Here is a 25,826-nt window from a genome sequence, read left to right as displayed (position 1 = left end):
GTTGTGCAGCTTCCACCCTCCCCGCCTATTTTCACCTAAAACATATAGATTTTATGCTTTTATTCTAGAACAAAATCATATAGTTGGGATATTATCAAAATCTTTTTTTTAAAAAGAGAGAGAGAGAGAGAGAGAATTGGCTACCCTAAATTTATATACAATACAAAATTTTGTACTTTAATAATTACTATAAATTGAGTTGATATCTAGCAATCGAAATGAATCAAATTATAAGCACGATCTTATAAAAAAATAAAGAGAGAAAATAAGGAAAATAATTCTATATATATATATATATATGTATATTTAGGGAATATTCTATTCTATATGATTTTTTGCCCCAGATAAGTGATACTGAAAGAGTTATTTCTTAAGATAATTTTTTAACAGTGTTGTATCTTTCCTGCCTCTTTCATTCCATCATCAGAGAACACAGCAGAGTCAGGCCATGCGCTCAGACCTATTCAAAGCTATCTCTAGCGATGAAAAAGAGATCCACCACTCAATCAATAACTCACTGTCCTGGTTTATACCTATCTAGTAGCATACAATGCTGTACAGAACAGATGGACCTGAGATGATAAGATAAAAATGACAGGGAAATCTACATACAGTCATTCACAGATTCATTCATGAAGAACAGACAAAAAAAAAAGAAGTCCTGCGCAGGCGGTCTCATGTGACATGTTGTCTACTACAACCCCTTAATCCCATCCTCATAATCATTCAGATTATACTCCGCCGGATACTTCTCCAGAATCCGCTTCAGCTCCTGCCGCTGCGCCTCCGCTTCCTCCGTCAGCTCCTCGTACACATCCGTGAAGAGGGACTTCAGCGGCGGCTTCTTCTCCTTTTCCGCCGCGTTGAATTCCTTCAGGATTTCGGCCCGCAGCTCGTTGCGCGTCTGCTGCTCCAGCTCGTCGTTCCACAGCCCCTTGTTCTCGAGCCACTTGCGCAGCCGGATAATAGGGTTGTCGCGCCGTTTCCAGTCCTCGACCTCCACGCGTGCCCGGTACGCGAAGCTGTCGTCGCTTGTGCTGTGGTGGGACACGCGGTAGCTCATCGCTTCGATGAGGATGGGCCGTCCGCCGTTCTCTAGCGCCATGCGCCGCGCTTCCTTGGTGACTTCGCGCATGGCGAAGATGTCGTTCCCGTCCACGCGGATCGTGTCGATCCCGTAGCCGACGCCTCGGCTGGCGATGCCGTCGCCACGGTATTGCTCCAACGTCGGGGTCGAGATGGCGTAGCCGTTGTTCCGGCAGATGAAGATAACCGGGCAGGATCGCGTCGCGGCCATGTTCAGCGCCGCGTGGAAGTCGCCCTCGCTGGCGGCGCCTTCGCCGAAGTAGCAGGCCACGACGCGAGGGGGGTTGTTAGGGTTCTGCAGGGCCTGCAGTTTCAAAGCGTAGGCGGCTCCGGTGGCCTGAGGGAGTTGGGTTGCGAGGGGTGATGATATCGTAAACTAAACATATTCAATTAAAATCTGATCAGAGCAAATATGAGATATTTCCGCTGGTTCACTTTGCAGGACTTACTATACGAGGGTGTTTCAACCCATAATGCACAGGCATGTTCCGCCCCCGCCCAGAATCATTGCGGTTAGAAAAGAGCTGGCTCATAAACTGCTTCAGGGTGAATCCGCGCTGCTGGAAGACGCCCGCTTCTCGATACTGCAGGAAAATCACGTCGTCTGGCGTCAATGCGGACGCGGAGCCTACGGCGATACCTTCCTCGCCTGCGGAGACCTTTCACACAGCAGTCAGCTAAAATTGCAGGATATACAGTTGGAGGCCTGCTGATTCCTACCATGTAAAAACTGATCCGCCCCTGCCTCTGCGCCTCAAACATGATGAGATCCATAATGCTGACTGTCAGCATATTCTTATACCACGTAATAACCTCCTCATCCGACACATCCGGCGGACCGCGCGACGTATCGACAATGACGCCGTCCGAGTCCATGACACGATAGGTAGGCATGGCGGCGAAGGTGGACGGTCGCGAAAAGGCCAGTTCGGAGGTGAATTTGCTGTTGACGGCGCCGGGGAAGCGGACGCTGCGAGCGAACAGTTAGCATTCTTCATTCATTTGTCTCGATAGAAGGCTGATGCTGTAGAATTCCACTTACTGATCTGATCCCGGTCGCTGCGAGATGGAGCTGTTCCACCGCCGCACCGAGGCCAGGACTGTGCTCGGACGGCGCGGGATGCGCATGCGGACAGCCCACCGGCTGGGCAGTGATGAAGCCATTGTTTGGTGTATCTTCTTCTCAAACCATCACCTGTATCAACAAGAGATGGAGAGGAAGGAACTGGTGAAGAAAGAGTGTGCGAGAGCTTCCCTTTGAAGAAGGGACGATTATCGACCTTGGCGGGGACGGAGAGCTCGGTTGGCGTCGGCAAGTGGCTGGAGGTTGCCGATGATTGCCGAGATAACAGTCCAGTTGGATAACCACCAAGAACAAGAACAAGAACACTGAATAGATAGCTAGATAGGCAATACTTACATACTTTCCAGTGCTGATCTTATCACTTTCGCATTTCTCTCTGTCCTGTGTTGGGTTTTTTTGTGTTCTTCCACAGAAATGACTTATCCGCCAAGATCTGCTCTGATCAGATAAGCAAATTCATCACTTTGCCTTTCACAGAATACGTCCGCAATCTTTACTATTTGCTAAGATGTCATACAAATATCTATCTGTCACTTCGTCTAACTATTAGTGCGAATATCACTGAGTTAGATGCTATCCTGCTATCCACTTACACATCACTATATCGTATCTATATTTATTTTTCGATTTGAGGGAGTGCAACCTAGCTACAAAGCTGTGAACTACCGGAGACAATAAAGGGGATGGGAATTAACCGAATAGGGCATTGTCTGGGTATAAAAAGCCAATCTTTTGTCTATTCTCATATACAGTACTAGCTCCTTACTCTGCCAATATGAGGCTCACATCTCCAGACGATGACATCTACAACCTCGACCGATAACTCATATCCCCCAGCAACAAATCCCTCTCCTCACTCATCTGCACATTCTGCAATGCCGTCGGACTGTTACTCCCCTTCATGAGCTCATTATACGGCTTCTGCCCCGGCGCAAGCTTCCTCCACCGCCAGAAGCGCATAATGTCGCACTCCTCGCGGCCCTCGACGCGGTCCGCCACAAACCTGCCGATGACGGGGAGGAACTTGAATGCGTGGCCACTCCCGCCCGTGGCGACGACGACGCCGGGTTTCGACGGGACAGAGTCGATGACGAAGTGGTTGTCGAACGAGTCTGTGTACCAGCACAGGCGCGTGCTGGTGATGTTGATCCCGTGCTCGCGCAGCTCGGGCAGATATGAGTCGAGGAATTTGCGGATGACTTCGACTGATTTCTGCGGTAGTTGGTTCTGGATCGACGGTGTCGTCCAGCGCGTGATGGGCACGCTGCGCTCTTTCCCCTGCGCGTCGCGCTGCGGGTTCGTGTATTTCGTCCCCCGGTAGCCGAGTTTCATCACGCCGCGCTCGTCCAGGGGAAAGCCGTAGAGATTGCCGTCGGCCCCGGCGCGCACTTTGTACTGCCACACGGGGAAGTTTTCTGGCGAGAAGCGCTCGCGCAGGGGAGAGTCCGCGGGGATCTGGATCATGGCGATCGAGCCGGCTGTCGTTTCGCAGAGCCCGTCCATCTCAGGGAGGAGGGTCGGCGTCCACCCCCCACACGCGACGATGGTCAGGGCTGTTGGATGGAGTTTACCGTCTTTCGTCTTGACACCTACAACCTTGCCGTCCTCTTCGTGGAAACCTTCGAACTGGCCTGCCGTCTTATCAAGCACGAACTTCACTCCCAGTCTATGAGCCTTGTGCAGCGAGTAGCGACACGCTTTGTCCGCGTAGACAAACCCGCCAATCGTATCCAGATAGCCAGAGTACTTCCCATCTTTCGAGAGACGAAAGGGGTCCACGGCATAGCCATAGCCATCCTTCTTCGCTCGCTCAACCTCTCCCGGTTCAGTGAGGATGTACTGCGTATGGCCCTTGCCGGCCTTTGTGAGATTCTGCACAGACAGCGTCTCAAACGGATTGAGACCGGGTTCGTCGCCTAAATGGTAGTTCCCACAGCTCACGTAGATGCGATCTTTGCTCGTCATTCCCGGGGGCAGATCTTGCCCTCGCGCCAGATCCTCGTTCCAGGCCTCCCACTGCTCGATCGCCTCGAGAGTGAGGTTCTGATACCACACCTCATGTCCATAGGCGGCGCGGATGATCTTGTTGCAGTCTGCGAGACCGTTAGAATAGTAACATTCTCAACTCGTTTTTAGACTCAATCCTGCTAGGATGTAGGTACGTACCTGCCGATGCCGCATCGCAACCCGCATCAAAGTCATATTGCGTCTCCCAATACGGCTGCCTGTCGAAGACAGTCACGTTGGTGAAGCCTCTCTGGGCAAGGTGGATGGCGCTGCTGAGCCCGAAAATTCCTGCTCCGATGATGGCGATGGGAGAGTGCTTCTCTGCTAGAGGCGTGCTGGATGCAGATGCCATAACTGTATATGCTGTACGTGCCAAGCAGCTAGGTCACATGCAAGGTTCCAGTTTTGGCTTTTCTACGGCAAGTCAGTTCAGGGTCAGTTGACGAGGGTGTCATCTCGACATATAGTAAAATAAATGAAGATAAATAAATAAAATAATAATGACTTAACTGACGCGGGGTTCTATCCGGATAGGTAGCTGCCGATATGGTCCGGTATGCATGGCCTGTCGCGTTATCTATCACGCAGGTACAGACCAGTCAGTTTATCGCGTTTCTTCAGATTGGTCTCATTCTCTCTCTCTATCTTTTTTCTGCGCGTGGTTTTATTTTCTCTCTCTTTTTTATAGTTTAGTCTCTGTACATTGCACGGCGCAATTCAAACAATGATGGGGAATTATTTATGGTCCAGACAATTGAACGAACAACACCGCGGATGGCGTCATCGGCGTTCCGCCCGATCTTGGGGCAGATGAACAGATAACAGATAGGAGTTACAAGAGATAAGAGTTAACTACTAGCGGGTAAACATATCCTTGCGCAATCTATAGATATACTAACTAATTGCCTTACGAAACCAAATCGAAAAAGAAAGCTATCTTGTAGACAGCAAAATATAGGATCTTGGCTTAGCCTTTCTTCATCCGACGTAATCAATTATCATTGTTATTGTTCTTCTATTCATACATGCATACAGACACACATCTAAGTGATAACAATAACAATGAATCTATGCCGCAGCTGGTCTATGGCACAATCACCTGAAAAAGCCAGAATGAAATTCTGCAGAGAATGCAAATGCGAAGCAAACGTGAGCAGAAAGTGGTAAGGATAAAGACAATTGTCGTCAGTGTCGTGGTGTAATGCAATACCGCGCCGTGTCAACCAATCCAAAATCATTTCGTTGTGATAGTCATAGAATAATGCTTCGTAGAGAAAAGTTTCTTCTGCGACCTCGTGCAAGTTTCACCTGGCTACTTCCCAACCTCCACCACCGCACTGAGCGCCTGCTGCGCAAGCTTCTTGTTCCGCTTGACGAGCGCATTGAACTTCTTGTCGAGAGACTCAAACTCCTTGCGGGAAGTCTCCAGCTCGCGCTGCGATCGCTCAATGTATGCCCGCAACTCCTCATCCGACATGGCCCGAACATCCTCAATATCCGGAATATCACCTAGCACCATACCGGCTGCCCCCAGCATGTGTTTGGCGGTGGCCGCAGCAAACGAACGAACCGAAGCAGCTGTCGCGTTGACGAGTTCGGCGGTGTTGGCAATGGCCCAGTTGTGGCTGCGAGTCGTGTCCGCCTCCATCGTGGACAACACATTTGGCGGCGCAGATGCCGTCGTCGAGGACGCTGCAGACGTGTCTGGCGCTGTCATTACAGCCTCATCAGAGCTCAAAGTCAGGCTAGTCTGCGATGGCTCGTCGACCCAGCGGATGTTGAACTTCTCCGGCGTGGCAAACAGAGCATCCAGACCGCCATTCATATTCGTCGTGTCCGGTTCGGGCATCGAGATGGCTGGATATTCTTGCATGACCTCGTGGCTCACACGCTTCTCCAGCTCAAGATACCGGTCCTCCTCCTCCGCAGAGAGATGGCGCAGGACACACCCACGGGGAGTGATCAAGCACCGGTCTTTGAGAAGATCCGAATCGGCGTTGATCCGAATGGGCTCACCCCGGAGCAGCATCTTTCTATGTTCCTCCGTCAACTCGATAGGGCGCTTGAGGCGATCGTAATCCTCTGCCGTGCATTTCATATCGGTACGCTGATTGAGACTGGGAGGGTTGAACAGGGGATGCGTATTCAGGTCGATCTCGCCAGCCTTGTGCATTTGCGCGAGAATGACATGAAGAGGAGAGGTCCTCTCGAGGAAGAGCTCCTTGATGGACCGGCCGGAAGCTTCCGCATCCTTGAGCATTTGTTCGATAGTATTATTAACTTTCCATGCCTCAACGGGTTCCTTCGCTTCTGGCTGTTTCTCCTCGGCTGATTTTTCGTCCTTGTTATTCTTGTCCTTGGACTTAGCGCCCTTCTTTTGGTCGTCCACGTCCGCCGTGGCACTCTCAGCCTGTTCAGAGGTTTTACCGGTATCCGTCGAAGTTGCCGCAGATTGCTCAGAGCTGCTTGCGGGAGTCTTCTTGGTCTTGCGTTTTCTACCGATAATTGGTGCCTGCACAGGTTCTTCAACCGGGGCCGATGCGACCGCTTCCTCCTTCTTCGCTTCTTCTGCCTGCTTCGCCTTCAGCCTGCGTTCTTTCTTCGCCTGGCTTTTCGTCATCGTCCGAACAGGCGCAGACCCCACCCGTGAGGGCGGAGGGGAATTAGCACGAGATACCGAGGCAGACGTATTAGGATCATAATCAGAACCCACATCCGCAGGAGTGGCAGGTCTGCTCACGGAGGATATACTTGGCCGTCTGGATCGTGCTTTTGACGCAGCAGCAGATGACACCGACTGCCCTGCAGAAGGGGGAGGCGGGGTCTCTGTTTTCGGAGTGTCGACAACACGAAGCACTCTCGGCTGGCGTGGACCCGACGAGTCAGAAGTGCGCGAGACGCCGGTCATTGGTGTATTCGGTCGCGATCCAATCTGGGAAGACGGCGCTGGCGCCGGTGCTGGTGCTAAAGCAGGAGGATTTGTAGCAGATGTCTCCTCCTTAGTAGTGGTGGCGGGTTCCGCTGGCTGGAGGGTCGGCGTCGGCATGGCCAGGTTGAGTTTGATCGGCTTCGCTTTCTTAGATGTGCTGCGCTCCTGGCGCTTCGTCGTCTCTGCGGGTTTAGCAGCAGGCTCCTTTTCAGCGCCAGCTGAGTCTTCCGCTTTTTCTTCACGGTTATTTTTTGATTTCGGTTTGGGAGAGCCCAACGAGATATCTGCCGGATTCTTAGATTTGTCTGCGGAAGCAGTGTCATCCTGGGTCTCTTTCACCACAGGGGTTTGCTTTCGGGAGATAGTCTCCTGTGGCTTCGGGATTGGCGTCCCACGGCGAGAAGCAGAAAGCCCAGGTGGTGGTGCGGTGGTAACTGGATAAGAGACAGAAGACGCTGGACTCTGCGGGTTGGAGATATCGTGCTGGAGCAGGGCTGCCGCCGGATGGCCATGCGGAAGTGGAAGACCAGGTGGAAGCGTCGGAGTGCCAGAGCGGACGGATGGTGGAATAAAAGGTCGCATAGGAAAGTCATTTCTGTCCTTTAGCCCGGCACCGAGCGGAGGGAAGTCTTCGTCAACTGTGCAGATCGTTGTCAGTTCCTGTGGACAACCAGCAATCCTCATGCAAAGAACGTGTTTGCGAGTGTGATAACGAGAAACAGAAATGACAAGTGACGGCCAGCACTCTGTCATGAACTGCAACGGGACAAGGTGGCCATGCAATACGGTACAAGGGCAGAGCAAATTACACGAGTATTCTGGCCATCTAGATAGGTACTCGACCAAAGGGACCAACAGGATGGATGTCTATATGGACATTAAATGTGAGAACTTGTTTCGGCATATTGACCCCGCCTTGGGTACAAGACAGGGCAGGGAGGTTTAACGTACATAAAGAGCCTTGGTAGGCAAAATGTCGAATCGCCCCAATGCTGTAAAAGGGCTGGTGGGCCACCAAATGGAGGAACAAAAACCCAGAAGACATAATAGATCTCGGCAGAAGAAATGCGATAACGCCTCCCATCAAAACATCACACCATAGATGTGAGAATCATCAATCCCATCGAAAAACGCCAAAGGCACACCCGGGCCCGCATTTTCAAGAGCCGTCTGCCAGATGCTTCGCTGCAAAAAGGGATTTCTTTTTTTCAAAAAAAAAAAACAAATCGACACAGGAAAAGAGGTTTCAAAAAACAACATCATAGGAGCCAATGGTCGGTACCCATCCAGAGACACAGAGATTCATGTCATGGCATATGAGGAAATAAACAAGGACCCATGAAAAAAAGAAAAATGATGCAAAGGTAATAAAACCGACAGATGCGCCATGATCGAAAAGGGGGATAAAAGGTAGTAGGTAGGAACAACATGACGGGGCATCAGGGGATCACAGGTGGGAAATTCACAATCACCAGCGGTTGAAACCGCCTCCATACATCATGGAGTGATTGTACCCACCTTGGCCCTGACTCCCATACAGCGCTTGCCCAGCGGCACCGGCACCAACCTGGTGCATTCTCGCCTGCAAAATACTCGGGTCCGCAAGATCTACTACACCGCCTCCACCGGAGGAAGTGTTAGCGTGTCTGTGCTTCTTCCCCTTCTTCTTCTGCTTCTGTGGTCCAGGCTCGGCATATGATGTGCCGGCTTGCGAACCATAGAAGGCGCTGAGAAGGCCAGTAGCGGGAGTCAGGGGAGGGGGAGTCTGGTGGGGTTGTAGGAAAGGAAACATGAACTCACGCTTAGCAGCATCGTGCCCTTGTACACTACCGGCACCTCCTGTACCGCTGCGACCGCGCAGCAGCTCACGCATAAGCTCCGGGTTCGTATCTTGTTTTCCAACGTTTGCACCAAGACCGAGGTTGGTGTTCGTGAAACCATGACCCTGGGCGAACATTCCACCACCGCTGATCGGGGGAGTCCCAGCAGTCTTCAAACCGGGGGGTGGACCCTGGACGCTGCTCGTGTAGAATTGGTTGGCAAGGCTGTGCTGAGGAGTAGGCGCAGTCAGAGGATTGGGGGTTCCAGACTGCATGAGCGACGCTTGCTGGCCGAGCATCCTGACATTGGCTACATTCTTCGCATTAGAATCGTTGGCGAACGTAAACCGAGAAGATTGGCGAGTATGACCTTGAACGCCGCTGACTTGGGGCATAGAGTTCTGAAACAAACCCTGGCGACCCTGAGAAGCTTGGTCGAACGAGGCAGACCCCAGACCAGCCTGCAGAGGCTCCATCAAGCCGGCTTGTTGGCCGTTAGCCGACTTGAGCAGCATCAGCTGCTGTTGCTGGAGCGGGGTCAGACTTCGACCATTCAAGCTGAGATTTTGAAACTGATGGTTGAGGGACACCGGAGAGCCGACGACAGAATTGTTCGCGGTGCCGTGCTGCGATGGTGGCTGGATAGCGCCAAGATTTTCCCGACGACCGCCTGCGCCTCTTGAAGGATGTGTGTCATCTGGTTCACCTCCCAGCTGCAAACTGCCACCCTCTTTGGTCTCTTCCTCCGCCGCAGCAGACTGCAACAGCGAGTGCGCCTCAGCTTCTTGCTTGGCTCGCTCTTGCTCGGCTTTCTCCCGCATCGCTCGTCGCTTCACTCCTCCATAAGGGTCGATAAAGGAAAGACCGTTTTCGATAAATTTCAGGTCTTCACTCGACAATCCGTCCGTAGAAAAGTTGAACTTGAAGTCGGGTGAGTTGACTGCCTTAAGGAGGCTGTCGAATATGGCATCTTCAGGTCGCGACGAAGGCTGTCGAGTTTGAGAGGAAGGTTGAGAAGCGGCGGCTGGTTGAGATTGCGCTGGCGCTGGTGTGGGTCGACGTGACGAATCCTGTGCCGGTGTAGGTTGTTTGTCTGCGCGCTTCGATTCTTCGTTCTTGCCCGCGACTGTGACGTTTGCCGGCTTCGGACTTGCTGGTGTAGAGCGACTACCACTCAGACTAGCTCGCCTAGCACGATTCAGGGGACCATCCTTGTTTGCCCAACTTGCCGAGGAAGGTAGAGCAGATCCGTCCGATCCTTGTTTGCTTCCAGCGTCATCCTTACTACCTTGCCGGCGCATGGGTTGCGATGACTGCACGGGCTGCGGCAAGGGTCGAGCCTGAGATCCCACGGCGGGGGATGTACCATTTGGATGGCCATGGCGCTGGGCGGTGTTCATGGAGGAGAGATCCTGACGGCTATAGCTCTCGTTCTCATCCCCTGTCTCATGCAAGAAGGTGCAGTTCCTGTTGTTGCATTGCTCGCCCCGGAGGAAAGAGGAGCAGTATTTGGTTGTCCCATATTGCGCTCTGTAGATATGCCTTGTTAGATCAAAGCGTGCTCAAAATAAGACTAGGCGATGAATCCTACCTTAGAACCCGGTCACCGTTGACGGACCCATCGACAGCCGCAATACAGGTGGCCGCATCTTGTTTCCTCGCGAAAGTCACGTAGACGCCGATGCCTTGGTTTGGATTCCCACCGGGCTTAGCTTTACTGACCACAATCTTCTCTATCTCGCCATATTGGCCGAAATAATCGTGGCCACGCAAAGTCTGCAGCAACTGGTTCTCGTCGCGTATCGTTGGATTCAGCCCGATGACGTAGACCAGGTTCTTCTGAACGACCCTGACCCCCGCGAGGTTCTTGCGACTGGAGGCTTCGATCTCGCGCTTCTCCTGTTCTTTTTTCTTCGCGGCGGCCGCCTTACGATGTTTCAACGCCAAGTCCGCTTTGAACCTTATTTGAGAGGAAAATCAGCATCAAAGCAGAAGGAATGCAGGCGGAATGTGGGCGTTGGAGACTTACTCATCTGCGTCAGGGACTTTGTACTGGATGGTGCTCTCATCGTACACTCGTCTGCAGTTCGGACATCTCCCCTCTTCACTGTGGGTTTTGATGTTATTGTAGCAGAACTGACAGATCTGATCTTGAGTTAGAACCATGTTGAAAGGATGGTGCGACCTCCCAGTCAAAAGATGGAGAAGCGCAAAGACAAGAAAAGCAGCAGAGCAGTATGACGGGATGAAATGTGAGGGAACTAACCTGGTACCCACAAGGACAGGGTTTGAAATTCTTGTCCGAGAGATCAAACTCTTCGATGCAGAGAGGGCTAGATCGCAAAGAGGTTAGTAGAAAAAACTCTGTGAAGACAGGTCACAGGAACAGCATACCAGAACTCATCGTCATCGTCAATGACTGAGTCGATCTGATTACGGTTCGACATGGTTGTCGAGAATCTGAGGGGGGATGGGTGGCCAACTCCGCGCAAAGCTCTAAGACGCCAGTATGCATGAACCGTGAGAAAGAAGGCAGGGCGGGGAAAGGGGTCGTGACAGACGGAGTCGTTAAGAGTAGAGGAAAGAGAGAGAAAAGAAGACAGGAGGAGAAGGAAGATGCGGACGTGGAGGGGATGTGGATGATGAGATGGCAGGAGGATGGGTTGTGAATGAGGGAGAGAAGAGAGAAGAAGCTGTTCTTGGCTGCGGCGCTCGTGTTGGTTGGTTGGTTTGTCTGCGGCATTCACTCAGGCACGGTGGCAGGTCACGTGAATTGATTACATAAGGTGCACGTGACTTGTATGCACGACTGCGACTGTCATCCTGACTTGCTTTGACTTCGCCTGCCGGGAGTGTCCTGCCGTCCTTGTCAACCACATCCAGTCCCAATTGCTTCCTCGATGGCGGCTACACGCTCTCTGATGCGGCTTGGAAGCCGCTCTCTGGGATCTGCTGCCAGGTCCTCGAGATGCGTCCGTGCTTTCTCTTCTTCTGCGTTCAAGGCGGAAGAGTATGTCCCAAACATGCGGCATGCCCAGCGTCCTCGTACGTCTCTCAAGCTGTCTTTGGACTATTGATGACTCGCAATTGATAAAGTTTTACTGACCAATTCATCCAGCCCAGGGAGAACTCCGCGCGCCTATTGTCAACCCAGCCGACAAGTACCAGGAGAAATCTGAGAGCTTGCACAAGTACGGCCAATACATTATGTCCTGCCTGCCCAAATACGTCCAGCAATTCTCCGTGTGGAAGGACGAGCTCACCATCTATGTGCCGCCATCTGGGCTGATTCCGGTCATGAGCTTCCTGAAATACCACACTGCGGCCGAGTACACGCAGATTTCCGACATTACGGCGGTCGACTACCCCACCCGGGAGAATCGATTCGAGGTGGTCTACAACATGCTCAGCGTCCGTCACAACTCCCGCATCCGGGTCAAGACCTACGCTGACGAGGCCTCGCCCGTCCCTAGCGTGACAGGGCTGTTCGATGGCGCGCTGTGGTATGAGCGTGAGGTCTATGACATGTTCGGAGTGTTCTTCACCGGCCACCCTGATCTGCGCCGTATCATGACCGACTATGGGTTTGACGGCCACCCTCTGCGCAAGGACTTCCCCTTGACCGGCTACACGGAGATCCGGTACGATGAGGAGAAGAAGCGGATTGTGGTCGAGCCGCTGGAGCTGACCCAGGCCTTCCGCAACTTCGAGGGCGGCACGGCTGCCTGGGAGCAGGTCGGACCTGGTGTCGATCGGAAGCCCGATTCGGTGAGTCTAGTATCTCTGCAGTTTCCTTCTGGTCATTGCTAACCATATGAACCAACAGTTCAAGCTGCCTACCCCCAAACCGGAAGAGAAGCCAGAAGAAAAGAAATAGATCAGAGGATGTACACCTAGAGTCTTTCATTTGTTTCTTTTCCTTATCATGTCTCGATTTGTAAATAGCAGCAGCGTCTTGAAATCCGATGCACTTTTCAATCTATTCAGCATCACTTCTGGTACTTTGGGATACATTAAAACAAGGACCTAGGTATGGCTTAGAATAGCCTAGATATAAGGTTCTCACACGGCATCCATGCCAGAATCACGGCCCAGGAAACACCCAACACCCTGATCAGTTTAATCAGTTTGATTCTCCTCCCCTGGTTATACTCGCATACCCTTCACGTGTTCTCCTACTCAATGACAAGCTCCTCCCTCCCTCTCCCAGACCAACTCTATCGCCGTGAGTGAGTAAGTGAATGAGTGATCGACGCGCATGGCTCTTTAAGGTTGGGAGGTTATTACTAGCTTAGAGTGACTTGTGTGCAGTAGTTGATTGGTGCATCCTCATTGATATATATTTATTTGTATGTACGCTAAGCCAATCCATCCGGCGGAATTCTTGAAATTGACTGAAGATTGAAAGTCCACGCCAGTTGGTCGGCAAACTTGACCAAGATGTATGTATGTAATACATGCCTAAACAAAGATGAATAAAAAAAATCAGGATAGAGTAGTCACTGTAAGAAAATATAAGAGGCATAAATGTTGGCCTAAGCCTAGTCCCCTGTCATTTTTTTTAATTACTATGGTAAATGCGAACTAACTACCTATACTCCGTACAGGAAAGATGGTGGATATCTAAAAATGCTTAGTTGGGTAAGTAACCGAAGCAAGGAAGACTAACGACTACCTAGGTAGGTATCTTTTTTTTTGTGAAGGGCACCATGTCCGCAACTAAATTAATCTGGCATATGCTGAGGGTGTAGGCCCAGACACTCACCTACCTGCGACGTACCAGAGATCAGAAGAAGCAAGGAGAACTCTATGGAATCGAGCTGGATTTGGGCATAAATAAATAGTCCGTCAGGTCCGTAGGAGTCTTCCTCTTCATCTTGTTCCCCGTATCGATCTCAATGAGAATCTTACTGCAGTCTTGGAGCCCGTAACGCTGACAAGAGGCTCTTTCTGATAGAGAGTGTATGTGCGCGCATACCTGCTGACCAAAGACAAGCGAACGACAAAACACAAACAGTAGAGAAAACCGAGCTTTGACAAAAGAAGCGAAGCCAACAGACCCCGTGAATGAATCACTAGAACTGACTTGCTTCTCTCCAATGCGGGAGATATTTCTTGAAGAGCTCTGCCATCGGCTCGCACCGAAGCAGCTCCGGCGCAGTCGCCAATGCACGGCGCAAGTTCTCCGTGCCATAGAAAGCCATGTTCTCGTAGACCTCCCATCGAGTCCGCTCACCAAGGACCTTCTCCTGCAGCATCGGCACGAGCGGGTGCAGAGGATCCTCGACCGCGTCCGATAAACATTTCACCCACTCCGGATACGGCAGCCCTCGCAAGGGCGTGGTGGGAGAGAGCTCGTTGATAATCTCGAATGTGGTCTCGAGATCGATCGCTGCACCGGGCTCCGGCTGAACGAGGTTGTACGCGTGGCCGAGGTTGTCGTTCGTCGAGGAAAATGTGCAACATCGCAGAAACGACAAAGTCGACGGGGATAAACTCCTTGTGCTGTTTGGGGAGCAAAGGATAGCAGCCCATCCGGATGCAGCTGGCGATCAGTCTCCCCACGAAATCATCCGGGTTGCCGATTCCTGTCTTGCTGTGGCCCACGACAAAGCCGGGACGGTAGATGGCAACCGGCAGGCCGTTTTCAACGGCATTCCATACCACTGCTTCGGCGACATACTGGCTCTGAGAATACCCCGTGTCATACGCGAGGGCAGCGAGATGTGCCGCTGGCTTCTCATCCTCCGGGAGATAGGTCGCCCCGGTCACAAATCCGGTCGGACCGTATGCTGCGATGCTCGATGAGTAGTGCAGCGCCTTTGGTCGCTTGTGGTTGGCGAAACGAAGCATGTGGAGCGTTCCCAACACATTGGCGTCTCGATGGGTCGAGTACGGCTGCACGTAGTTGACTTGCGCCCCCAAGTGGAAGACCACACTGGCCCACTGCGCAAAGTAATCATACTGCTCTTGCCCGAGCCCCAGGTCTGACTGGGCGAAATCGCCAGGCAGGACATAAAGCTTCTTCTCTTCTTCGGGGCCTAGACAGAGTCCGTATTTTTCCAGCGTCTTGTTGACCCGGACGCGTGCCATGGCTGCATCCTTTGCACGCACCAAGCATGCCACCGTCTTCGTCTGAGGCAGGGCGAGCAGCTCCGCGAGGAGGAATGCGCCCATAAAGCCAGTCGCCCCGGTCATGAACACTCGTCCCTCCAATTGGCTCCGCCAGTCAGGCAGCTGGCCAGCAATGGGCTTCAAGTCTTTGCCCAGTTCCGAGTCTCTGAGCAAGATGTCCTTTTCCTGTGTGCCTTCCCGCCATTCAACGCCTTTCTTGAGCGTATCAATCAGTCTGGACAAATCCTCCAACGTCGGATGCTGGTATAAGGCTGCCGCACGCAATTCGACGCCGAACGACCGCTGAATTCTGGCGACAAGGCTTGCCACCTGCAAGGAAGTACCCCCCATCAAAAAGAAGTTGTCGGTCGGCTCCAGCTTCTCGAGGGGTAGACCGAGGATTTCCAGCCAGATCTTCTGTAGGTAGCTTTCGGTGTTGTTTTCCATTGCTGCATCCAGAGAAGGCCCTTTCAAGCTCTTCGCCTGTGTGACCCGCTCAAGGTACTGAGCGGCTAGTTTCTTTCTGTCAAACTTGCCGTTGCTGTTGAGCGGAAGTTCGTCCATCAACTCGATCCGGGGCACCATGATGTGTGGCGCCAGCTTGGTATATGCCTGCATGATCGAAGCAGTATCAACATCTTTGGAGAGAGGAACGACATAGGCAAGTAAGATCGAGGACCCGCTATCATTCTCATCTGTCTGCACCTTAATCGCTACAGCGACAGATACGAGTTTCGTATCCCAGAGGACGGGCTCCACCTCTTCCAGCTCAATTCTCTGGCCGCGGATTTTGACCTGATGGTCACGTCGACCCAGATAGTCCAACAGACCGGATTCATTGATTCGAACTAGGTCTCCAGTCCGGTAGAGGTGTCCCGGTCCCTTGTTGGACTTGAGTGGCAGATGTGGCGCGCGGACGAAAGCCTTGGATGTCTTCTCCGGGTCGCCGTAGTATCCAGCTGCCACGCCCACACCACCAACTAATAGTTCTCCCACTTCGCCTTGCAAGACATTGGTCCGTTCGACGCCACGTCGATGGGATTCACGGGGCCATCTGCATCGGACTTGTGGTCCACAACGATATGCTGAAAGGCGGGCAGCCGGTGGCAATGGTCCTGGTCAGTCAGGACCAGAGAGGCGTCGACATTGCGCAGCAGATTCTCCAGATGCTGGTCCGGATGGCCAGGATCCAGCGGTACACACGTGCCGCCGGCATACACCACGGCTACCTGCGCAAGAACGTGGTTGATACTTCGAGGGGCGAGAATACCGATTAGTTCCTCAGATCGAATCTGGTGACGGTGTATTTCACGAGCGAGGTTGAGAGCCTTGGTGTTCAACTCCGAATAGGTGAGCGCATAGCCACCACCTTCAATCGCCACTGTGCCGCTGTACAGCTTGAACTGACGTTGGAGGAGCCGGGCAAGCCCTAGCTCGCTCCGATCTTCGAATCCATCTTGCAGTGAGATTGACGGAGCCATGTTTGCGGAAACAAGAAGTTGAAGTGTTGAATTGAAGATTATAATGATCGGTTAGGGAGAGTGCTAGAGCTGATCTTTGGTAGATTGTGGCATTGAGACTTGACAGGAATGCCTGGGGGTTTAAATGCTCGTCAAACTGACCAGTCTGCTCTGGAAATTGCTTCGAGTAGACGAAAGTTGCAATCGGTTCTCTAGCTAGAAATTCTCGCCAAGCCGCTATATGCCAAAATGCACGTTCCATGATTGCAGTTGGATGATTGTCAAGGGTATCGTCAAGCAGCTGAATGTCCCAAGATGAAATGCCGCAATCGCGAGTCCAATAATAGGAGGCATAGGAGGGATCCATCGCAAGATTCTGGCAACTGAGTATGAAGAACCGCGCAATGGCGACTGAGCTTGGAACGGCGTGCCCTGCGATAGCGCTGTGTAGAGAGGCCGTTGCATTGCAGTGAGGTTATTCACGTTCATTCCTCAGGCAAGATGGATGTTGAGGTAGAAGGTCTGGAGAACACGCTTTGACCTCAGGAAAGTCGGAAGTAACTTCCTCACCAATTAAAGAACAAGGATCATCCTTGACCTTGCATACACGAGCCCTCCTAATTAATTTGCTATCGGGGATACGCAAATTCCTGTCATTGAATGCCAAGGACAGTAATTGACGACTTCATGCTGAGACTGAATCACTCAGAATCTGAGAAGGTTCAAAAGTTGTCTCTCCTAAGAGCGGAAGTTGTGAAAGCTGATGGGTTTAATTAATGATAAGGAGATGTTATATACGATACCTTGAAAGACTGGACACAAATCATAATGATCCTGTGTCTTATACAGCAACGAGCTGTATAAAATGAATGGGCAAGTTGGTACAGACTCTTGTCACTCCGAGGAGACGTGTTGAGCTTGAATTTGGATGCCCACATCATCTCCGTTTCCGCAGTTTCCGAGGTCAAAGCTCTGTATTGGGGCTCGCACAATGCCTCCCAAAAAGTATACAGATGCAGCAGTGACAGTTCCCGGAATGGAAGGTAAATCGCGCATGGGACACACACGCATACACTCAAACACATGTATGCACATTGGCTGGACAATATCCTATTTCATTCCAGACCAATGTCAATACCAAGTCCGGCAATCCGCGAGTACCCAAGGGTTTGAATTGAATTGGTCATTGGTTGGAGTCTGGCTGAAACATGGAGAATTTCTTGTCTGTCAACCAAGCCAGACTCGGACGCTTCGCGGTTTGTAGCCCTTTATGGAATGGTATTCACATGGTGTATTGATTTTGATATGCAGATGACTTTGGTGATATCATCCATACCATGACCTGGCCTTTTCTTGGGCCTGAGGGGTGGCACTGTCAAATAGTTCAAGTCTTCAGTACGCGTACTTTCGAGGATAGACTAAGATAGTCACTGAAGAGTCAAAAAAAAAAAAAACACAAAGCCAACAAAGGGAGGAAAAAGGAAAGACAAAATAGAGAGAGAGAAACGCTTTCTAGGAAAATGATTACTGACTCAGACTTCTCCTTCAATCTAGTCACGTCACGGGAAGGAGCTCCCCAGAAATCCCCAGAGGAATTCCCCACGCACGCATGGCATTGTTGGAATGCCGGAGGGAATTCCAAGCAGTTTTCCTCTTTACCCAGCCAAAACGAGGGCAATGCTGATTACCTTGGCAATAAACTCACGAGTATCCGGCTCTTGGCAGAGGCTTCACTCGCGCCATGACGGTCACCCTTCCCCCTCCACCCCACCCCTCCTCAGCTTTCTCGAGGCGGGCGCGAGGTCAGGGCAGCGTTCTAAGAAGGATAGTGGGCGGGACGACGGTAGATTTGTTGCATCGATGGCGGGGTTGCCGTGAAGAGGAGGAGAAAGAACCCTGGTAGGTAGAGGCATGGCATTCAGAGGAGGTTACGCGTGGCACTCTTAGGCACGGCTATACCCGGTATTAACAGACATCGGCATGCATGCATCGACGGAGTCTACTGCAAGTAAGGACAGTTCCGTCCCGAAAGTTACGCCATTTTCCAAAAATGTTGATTGAGTATTGATATATAATTACTCAACAAATTACCTAGGTATATCATTAGTGAATCTAATTAGGTATTAAACTACTAAAAGTTGATTGACCAGCTTTATAACTAAAATACTAAAATATATCTGCTTCAGATATAATTTTGTTGAGACATTTGTGATGAATCCAATGCTTGAGAACTATAAATTGTCAGCTATACCCGAAAAGGTAACCGGTAACGGCGCTAGCAGCACGTCACGGGAGATAAGCTGAGCTAAGCTAACCTCTTTCCCCCGCCAAGAGCAATTTGAGTCAACCTCGAGCAACAGCCGGCCTGTTCTCAAGCCCACCCACAAGGCTTTAATCCTCAATTTCTACTATTCTATTTTAATCAGATCAATCAGAGCCTCGGAAAAAAGGAAGAAAAAAAATGTCCAAACGCAAACACTCCGAGCTGGAAGAGGATGACCCCTCGGGACGCGACGAGAGCAGGGAGGAACGGAAAATCGACCTGCGGGCGACGCGACTACGGCACAAGTATGAGCGTGGCTCACAGCTTCTGTATCGCGCGCTGAAGACGGCGCGGGGATTCGAGAGGCAGAAACTGGGCCGACGACAGAAGACGGCCAGGAAGGACAATGATGAGAAAACTCTGGAGCGGTTGGAGAGGGAGGTGCAGGCGTTGAAGGTGCGACTGTCGACAAAACAAAAAAAAAAAATAGAGCTAGCGCGATGCTGACTTTGTTTTGTTTCAGTCGCTCGACCTCGCAGTGACGGCAGAGAAGCATCTCCTGAAGCAGCTCGTCAAGACGAAACGCATCGCTGAGTCGCCCGAATTCGCGCGGTTGAGAAACTCCACGTCCGTCTCCATCGCCGGACCCAAGGATATCGCCGAGGCCAATGTTACAGCCAGGTTATTCAAGTCGAATCCGGTCAAGAATGCGATGCCGGGGATCATGAGCGGGATCAGAGCGGTCCTGGGACTGGACGATGTGCCGACGAAAAAGACAGGAGAGACTGGACACAAAGATAAAGATGTGGGAAGACGAGACGACGCTGCCAAACAGCAGGATCGAAACGCAGATCGTGAAGAAAATGATGCAGAGAACGACGGTTCAGATGTCAGCATGGACGACGCAGAGCAGCAGAGCGTGGATTTCGCCCAGTTTGATCATCGTCTGGCGTCTTCATCGTCAGAGGACTCAGGGTCGGAGTCTGAATCCGACTCAGAGATGCGCAGCAAGCCAAAATCAAAGCAGGAACGGTATGATGCGGCGGCAGACCTCTCTCTTTCACCATCTCCCTCGGCCTCTCGAAGCGCGTCAGAATCTCCGCCTCCATCGAAGGTGAAAGGTCGCAAAAAGACGGGCGGAGCGGACGGGAAAGCCAAAGCGACCACTTTCTTACCGTCGCTTATGGGCGGCTACTGGTCGGGATCGGAGTCGGGCGGCGACGTCGATGACATTGAAGAGATCCGTCCTCGCCGGAAGAACCGGATGGGTCAGAAGGCACGGCGGGCGCTGTGGGAGAAGAAGTACGGCAGCAAGGCCAACCACCTGCAAAAGCAGAAGCAGAAGGAGAAAGAGAGTCGAGACAAGGGCTGGGATCCACGCAGGGGTGCCACGGAGGACGACGGCGATGCGAAGCCCAAATGGGGGAAGAAGGGAGCTGGTCAGTCTCAGCAGCAGCGTGCCGGCAGCGCAAAGAATGACTCCGCTGGGCCACAGCAACAGCGCAAGAAGCAGTCATCAGAAGAGAAGCCGCTTCATCCATCGTGGGAAGCTGCGCGGAAAGCGAAAGAACAAACAGCTCAAGCGTCGTTCCAGGGGAAGAAGATTGTCTTTGATTAGGCGGCGAGCGACTGCAACGGTTGACGAGGCTACGATTGTGATTGGTGATTTGTTGATATCTGTGTGTACTGTACTGTACATGTATATCTATCAGTGGGAATATAATTTTTTTTCTTATCTCTTGTTATCGAAGACAGAAAACAAAAGTTCCTCCACCAAAGGTACGATATAAGCTAGATGATTAATAGAAAGATTCCATCTCTGCTTAGCGTTTGGCTGCTCTCTCCTCTGTAGGGAACGGTGTCGACAATATCCCGGACGCGTCAGTGGAATGGTTATTGTATTTCTGAATACTAGTCCTAGAGGAGAATAGATGCAACTGTTGTTGTTCTGACTTCCAAACTCTCTCTTTCCTTGTTCTGTGAGTTACACGGTCACCCTGTCTGATTGGTCTTTACCAGCCTATCAATCAAGGCTTACTTACAGCTCAGAAAATAAAAGAATAAACCACTCAGACTTTGTTCCAGGGGAAGAAGATTATTGCTGATTAGCAGGCAGTAAGCAACTATTATAGTTGATAAGGCTATTATGATTGTGATTATTAATTCATGAATATATATCTACCCGTGGGAATATAATTTTTTTTATTATTGTAGACAGACAACAAAATTATCCTCCAAATGTATTATAATCTGAAGCTGTCATATGATACCTGAGAAACGTCCATATTTTATCAGTTTATTTCCCAACAAAATCATATATACGAAGGGTTTGAGCAAAATATGTATATTTCCAATTAAAAATTAGAAATCCTTTTTTATATATAATCTTTTTGTTAGATAAATTATCAGAATTATGAGATTGTTGACCGGCTACCTAGTTCCGATTCACCAAGAAGCTGGTGTCATGGCGCCTCTTTTTGGCCGAATCTGCAACAGAGATTTTGATTTAACTATAGGTAAGCTGTAGATTTAATTGATATTTTTTTTTGATAAACATATTCTTCTATACTAAGAGAATAAAATATATTTTTTATTACAAATATTTTTAGACAGATGATGATGTCAGGAACAGTCACATTCCATGAGATACACTGGAGAATCCAGAGGGTGATTATTTGAATGGGCTGGACCTTTAGAGGAAGATAAGAAGGTAAGATGATTTTACTCGGGGATGTTAGCACTGTAGCCAGAATGTTTACAGTTGGCAAGGCCGTGATCTCATAAAATGAACCGTGGACAGGCCCTGAAAGAACAAGTTTAGTCAAAAGTTAAGCCAATGTTATCCAGTGTCAAGATCGAAGGTTGCTATGCCAATACTTCAAGCTTTTAGGGTTGGAATGCTTCTTCAGAGCCTTCTAGACGCGACTTTACATCCCCAAGGGGGTAGCGACCGCAATTGATATGCCACGCGATGTATCCATGCTTAAAATACGACCAAACCATGGCCGCGAGCTGCATGTCGAGGGCTTCTTGTGTTGGCAGATCGCAACACGCAACCCGAAAAGCTTGATCTACAGCACGACTGCTTCTTAGGGCTCTCTCAATTAAATCGCATAACGTATCTCTGAATGTCCACAGACTCCCATCGCTTCGAAAACGAGACCTGAAGCCCGCGCTTCGTCTTGTCCGCGTGGTCAAGGTCGCGTAGTTGGCCTGCTCGTCTCGTAGCAGCTCCTTGGTATAAGAAAGAACGTCATTGAAGAGATTGATGAAAGCGGTCACGTCCTGAACATACGGCATCCATAGGCGATATGGCACTTCGATCCCGCGAGTTGGCTTGAAAATGGCGACAGCGTACGGGAGAGCTGCCCCGGTGATTGATCGCCAGTAGTAAGGAAACTCTTCTGCAGGACAATCATACAGAGCGGCACTGAATTGTGTCTTTCCTGGTGATTTGGACGACGAAACGGAAAGACTGTCCTCGAGACACCACCCGTCAAGATAATTTGCCCACCCGGAAGCTCCCAAGGAGCCGATGAGAGGATTCCTCGCTCCATAAAGCTCGGTGAATTTCTTGATCATGTCCACCCACATGGCGCACCACTTTTCCCGGGGTTCGAGACCCTGCCAGATGCGACTCTGCACGTGTGGTAACTCTTTCCGGACAGCAGATGGCAAGAAGTAATCGTCTGCACTGAGAGCCAAGGCCGTGGCCTCTGCCATGCACAGCCGGCACTCGTGGGATGCGAATGGGTAATAGTGCTCCACACCGGAGGCAGCTTGCTCCAGGACTGGCTCGAGAGTCTGAAGGTCGTGGTTAGTGGCGACAGTGAGCTCTGCGCGAGCCCAGTTCCAGAGCGCGGTTCTCAACAGCGTGTCTCGCTCTGGGGTCTGGTGTATGTAGCCCACCGCTTGGAGAAAGTGGTGTAGGACTTCATTCATCTCCTGAATGATCATGGCTTTCCTGTCGTCATTGAGCTCAGAGACGTCATGATAGTCAAGGCAGGCAAGTCTGTCCTCGGAGAAAAGGGCGAAGGGATCCATCCTAATTAATCCACAGGCCTGATCTAGTCGCAGCTTCAAGGTTTCCGCCAAAGCGAGAATATGAGTACATTCGAGACAGCAACTCTGGCCTTGCTTTTTATATTGACTTGTGTTTCACTTAGTGCACTACTCATTAGCTTGGAAAGCACACCTTGCCCTTGATTGGAAAAGAGACAGCTCGGCTGTTATCAACGTTGTCGCCGGACCATTATGCACGATCAATGCCACGTCACCGACTTGTATAGTCCCACCAACGGAGTGTTCCTTCATTATCTTTTTTATAATGCGCGTCTCGCGGGTGGGTGAAAAAGATGTGGTTCATTGAAGGAAAAAAAAAAAGCTCATTTCTTAGGTGTTTACAGCCCATCTCAAAGGTAATCCATTTTCTCTTTTAATGATTGCGGGTTTGATCCTCGACCACACCGCAAGATTTCAACATGGACACCTTTCGAGACATCAGCGCCATATCCTTCAGGCTAGGGAATGTTTCCACATTTTTAACCCTCCTCTTCATCTTCGGTGCTGCCTTGGTGTGGCACAGTTATATCAAGCCCCGTCCGGCATTGCCACCAGGCCCTCGCAAGCTCCCTTTCATTGGCAATCTGCACCAAACACCGAATAAGAGTCCCTGGATAACATACAAGAAGTGGCACGAAAAATACGGGCCTATCATTAGCCTGAAATACGGCCAAAAGACAGTAATATCGCTTGGCTCCTACGAGGTTGCTCGCGATTTACTCGACAAACGCAGCGACATTTACAGCTCCCGGCCTCAAATGGTCTTTGCGAGTGACTGCTTGAACAAAGGGCTCAACACAGCCCTGCTTCCGTATGGGGAGCGTTGGAGAATTCATCATCGCCTGCTGGCAACGGTCCTCAATGCGCGCATGTCTCAGGCATATCGACGTCTCCAAGAAGTGGAAAGTACACAGCTCGTCTACGAACTGCTGAGCAGTAACTGCTTCGGTCAGCATTTTCGACGTTACACAACCAGCTTGACGTTCGCTTTGGCATATGGAAAGCGGATCAAATGTAGCGACGAACCCGAGCTGCGAGAAATCGAATATCTCACTACGACCCTCTCAGAATCGGTATTCGATTTCCGAAGCTTGCTGGTGGAACTTTTTCCAACGTTAAACTATCTTCCCCGGTTCTTGGCCCCCTGGAAGCGCATCGGTGATCGTTATCATGAGCAAGCTTCCGCGCTGTTCATGAGGTGTATGATGGAGGCCCAAAAGTCCAATTCGTGGAACTGGACAAAGGAACTTATGACGCGAAATGAGGAATACGCCCTTCCCGACAAAGAGCTATCGCATGTTCTTGGGACTCTCTTCGAAGCCTCGACGGAGACAACGCCCAAAGTTCTAGAGGTCTTCGTGTTGGCAAGTGTGTTGCATCCCGCTGCGGTACGCCGTGCTCAGCAAGAGCTCGACTCAGTCGTTGGACCAGATCGACTGCCAGCCTTCGAAGACATGTCGAAACTACCGTACATCACTGCATTCATGAGCGAAGTCTTACGCTGGAGGCCCATCACCCCTTTAGGCTTGCCCCACGCAACGACCAAGAGTGACGAGTACCTGGGCTATCATATCCCAGAAGGAGCAGCTGTTCTTGCAACGAACTGGGCGCTCGACCAGGACGAGAAGCTGTTTCCGAATCCCCTCGACTTCAGACCCGAACGATGGCTCGAACAGCCGAATCTGCCATTGAGTGCCTTTGGGTTCGGTCGAAGGGTTTGTCCGGGCAACTATATTGCGCGAAACTCGTTGCTGATTGTGATATCTCGGGTTCTCTGGGCGTATAACATCAATCACAGCTACAAAGACGGCAAACGAATGAAAATTAGTCCGTGGGACATGGCAGCGACAGGGACTGTTTGCAGCCCTGCGCCTTTTGAAGTATCGTTCGAAGTGCGCAGTGCGCGCCATCGACATGTTATTGAAAAGGAATGGCATCTGACAGAAAAAGATGAAATATCCATGCTGCTCCCAGGGTTGCCTTAAATCCTAGCCACCAGTAGTTTTAAACTGGCTCGTGATCATGGTCAATAGCTTCGTTGTTAGGTAGTTATTATATGGTAGATCAACAGATAGAATAGCAGAGACTTGAGGACATTTATTACAGATGACTTAATACCTGCCTTATAACAAAATGGAATTATAGAAGCGATGTTGTAGTCAAAGCAGAAGGGGAGTCGACTTGATCTAAAGGGTCTTATCTTGGCTTCATCCATAGTATGGATTACTAGACCCCAACACCGCATTAAGGTGCGAGCCCATCACTGGGGTTTTCCTTCTTTTGATCGTCATACTTATTATCGTGCTATTTCCCTTTGTCATGCGTTATGGCGCCCACGACCAACATGGCACATCAGACAAGGAGAGCGATGCCAGTACTGACCTCCCCAACATCTTCTCAAATGATCCTCGCGGTCTTACAGCCATATGCCTGATAGATCACATTAGGTTAACACACATAATACTATGTTTGATATTGTTAAAAAAAAATAAAAAAAATAACTAGTTGAGTATCTTCTATCAGAACGGTTTAAAAATAAATTTATCTAGTACTAACTCTATAACGAAAAAGGTCAAAATTCTAGTTGTAAATATTATGTGGAAATTTAAAAATAGATAAATTGATCAAAAAATATGTGAGATTTTTATGGATTTATAAAGATAATAACAATTGTTGACATGTCGTTGTATATGAAATAGAGAAAATGCCCAATAGAATATCTAAGTATATATTGTTGGTTTTCTGATCTGACCTGGCAACATGAGTAACGACTAATCATTTATCAACCCTTGTAAGAGGTTTCGTTTCCAGTTTCGAGCATAGTCGATGGATCAATGGATCTGAAAGCGGCTCTTTCTTGTGATGGAATAGATTGAATGATGGGGTGAATGATAAACAAGGTTCCCAGGCTCTTATGTTGCATGTTGCATGGGCATGTGCATGCTTCGCCTCCTCCGCCTTCCCCGCAGGAACCCCAGAACAAACATTAGCAGGCAGGCTC

The 25,826-nt window shown here is 50.5% G+C and overlaps 10 protein-coding genes across 10 annotated transcripts; 3 read left to right on the top strand and 7 right to left on the bottom strand.

Moving 5' to 3' along the window:
* Window positions 1–694: 694 nt before the first annotated feature.
* On the bottom strand, window positions 695–2,250 carry VTN77DRAFT_6665 (uncharacterized protein; the record flags this gene model as incomplete). Its single annotated transcript, XM_069422968.1, has 4 exons — window positions 695–1,462; window positions 1,536–1,745; window positions 1,807–2,056; window positions 2,129–2,250. 4 exons carry the CDS (start codon window positions 2,248–2,250, stop codon window positions 695–697), a joined length of 1,350 nt encoding a protein of 449 aa, XP_069276113.1.
* A 724-nt stretch (window positions 2,251–2,974) lies between these two features.
* Window positions 2,975–4,529, bottom strand: VTN77DRAFT_6664 (uncharacterized protein; the record flags this gene model as incomplete). The annotated part of the gene is made up of 2 exons (XM_069422967.1): window positions 2,975–4,263; window positions 4,337–4,529. The coding sequence occupies 2 exons, from the start codon at window positions 4,527–4,529 to the stop codon at window positions 2,975–2,977; spliced, it is 1,482 nt and encodes a 493-aa protein (XP_069276112.1).
* Window positions 4,530–5,489: 960 nt separating this feature from the next.
* Window positions 5,490–7,859, bottom strand: VTN77DRAFT_6663 (uncharacterized protein; the record flags this gene model as incomplete). Its single annotated transcript, XM_069422966.1, has 1 exon — window positions 5,490–7,859. One exon carries the CDS (start codon window positions 7,857–7,859, stop codon window positions 5,490–5,492), a length of 2,370 nt encoding a protein of 789 aa, XP_069276111.1.
* Window positions 7,860–8,574: 715 nt separating this feature from the next.
* Window positions 8,575–11,373, bottom strand: VTN77DRAFT_6662 (uncharacterized protein; the record flags this gene model as incomplete). The annotated part of the gene is made up of 5 exons (XM_069422965.1): window positions 8,575–10,456; window positions 10,518–10,886; window positions 10,956–11,071; window positions 11,193–11,259; window positions 11,321–11,373. 5 exons carry the CDS (start codon window positions 11,371–11,373, stop codon window positions 8,575–8,577), a joined length of 2,487 nt encoding a protein of 828 aa, XP_069276110.1.
* A 453-nt stretch (window positions 11,374–11,826) lies between these two features.
* VTN77DRAFT_6661 (uncharacterized protein) lies at window positions 11,827–12,803 on the top strand (the record flags this gene model as incomplete). Its single annotated transcript, XM_069422964.1, has 3 exons — window positions 11,827–11,971; window positions 12,045–12,694; window positions 12,753–12,803. 3 exons carry the CDS (start codon window positions 11,827–11,829, stop codon window positions 12,801–12,803), a joined length of 846 nt encoding a protein of 281 aa, XP_069276109.1.
* A 1,355-nt stretch (window positions 12,804–14,158) lies between these two features.
* VTN77DRAFT_6660 (uncharacterized protein) lies at window positions 14,159–15,658 on the bottom strand (the record flags this gene model as incomplete). Its single annotated transcript, XM_069422963.1, has 1 exon — window positions 14,159–15,658. One exon carries the CDS (start codon window positions 15,656–15,658, stop codon window positions 14,159–14,161), a length of 1,500 nt encoding a protein of 499 aa, XP_069276108.1.
* A 362-nt stretch (window positions 15,659–16,020) lies between these two features.
* On the bottom strand, window positions 16,021–16,521 carry VTN77DRAFT_6659 (uncharacterized protein; the record flags this gene model as incomplete). Its single annotated transcript, XM_069422961.1, has 1 exon — window positions 16,021–16,521. One exon carries the CDS (start codon window positions 16,519–16,521, stop codon window positions 16,021–16,023), a length of 501 nt encoding a protein of 166 aa, XP_069276107.1.
* Window positions 16,522–18,961: 2,440 nt separating this feature from the next.
* VTN77DRAFT_6658 (uncharacterized protein) lies at window positions 18,962–20,381 on the top strand (the record flags this gene model as incomplete). The annotated part of the gene is made up of 2 exons (XM_069422960.1): window positions 18,962–19,219; window positions 19,287–20,381. 2 exons carry the CDS (start codon window positions 18,962–18,964, stop codon window positions 20,379–20,381), a joined length of 1,353 nt encoding a protein of 450 aa, XP_069276106.1.
* A 1,268-nt stretch (window positions 20,382–21,649) lies between these two features.
* On the bottom strand, window positions 21,650–23,077 carry VTN77DRAFT_6657 (uncharacterized protein; the record flags this gene model as incomplete). The annotated part of the gene is made up of 2 exons (XM_069422959.1): window positions 21,650–22,727; window positions 22,959–23,077. The coding sequence occupies 2 exons, from the start codon at window positions 23,075–23,077 to the stop codon at window positions 21,650–21,652; spliced, it is 1,197 nt and encodes a 398-aa protein (XP_069276105.1).
* A 167-nt stretch (window positions 23,078–23,244) lies between these two features.
* On the top strand, window positions 23,245–24,810 carry VTN77DRAFT_6656 (uncharacterized protein; the record flags this gene model as incomplete). Its single annotated transcript, XM_069422958.1, has 1 exon — window positions 23,245–24,810. One exon carries the CDS (start codon window positions 23,245–23,247, stop codon window positions 24,808–24,810), a length of 1,566 nt encoding a protein of 521 aa, XP_069276104.1.
* Window positions 24,811–25,826: the final 1,016 nt, after the last annotated feature.

The sequence above is a fragment of the Rasamsonia byssochlamydoides genome, assembly GCF_041956645.1.
Source record: "Rasamsonia byssochlamydoides strain NRRL 3658 unplaced genomic scaffold VTN77scaffold_50, whole genome shotgun sequence".
Classification (NCBI taxonomy): domain Eukaryota; kingdom Fungi; phylum Ascomycota; class Eurotiomycetes; order Eurotiales; family Trichocomaceae; genus Rasamsonia; species Rasamsonia byssochlamydoides.
The sequence above is the reverse complement of the archived record's forward strand: the minus strand, read 5'-3'. Positions and strand labels throughout refer to the sequence as shown.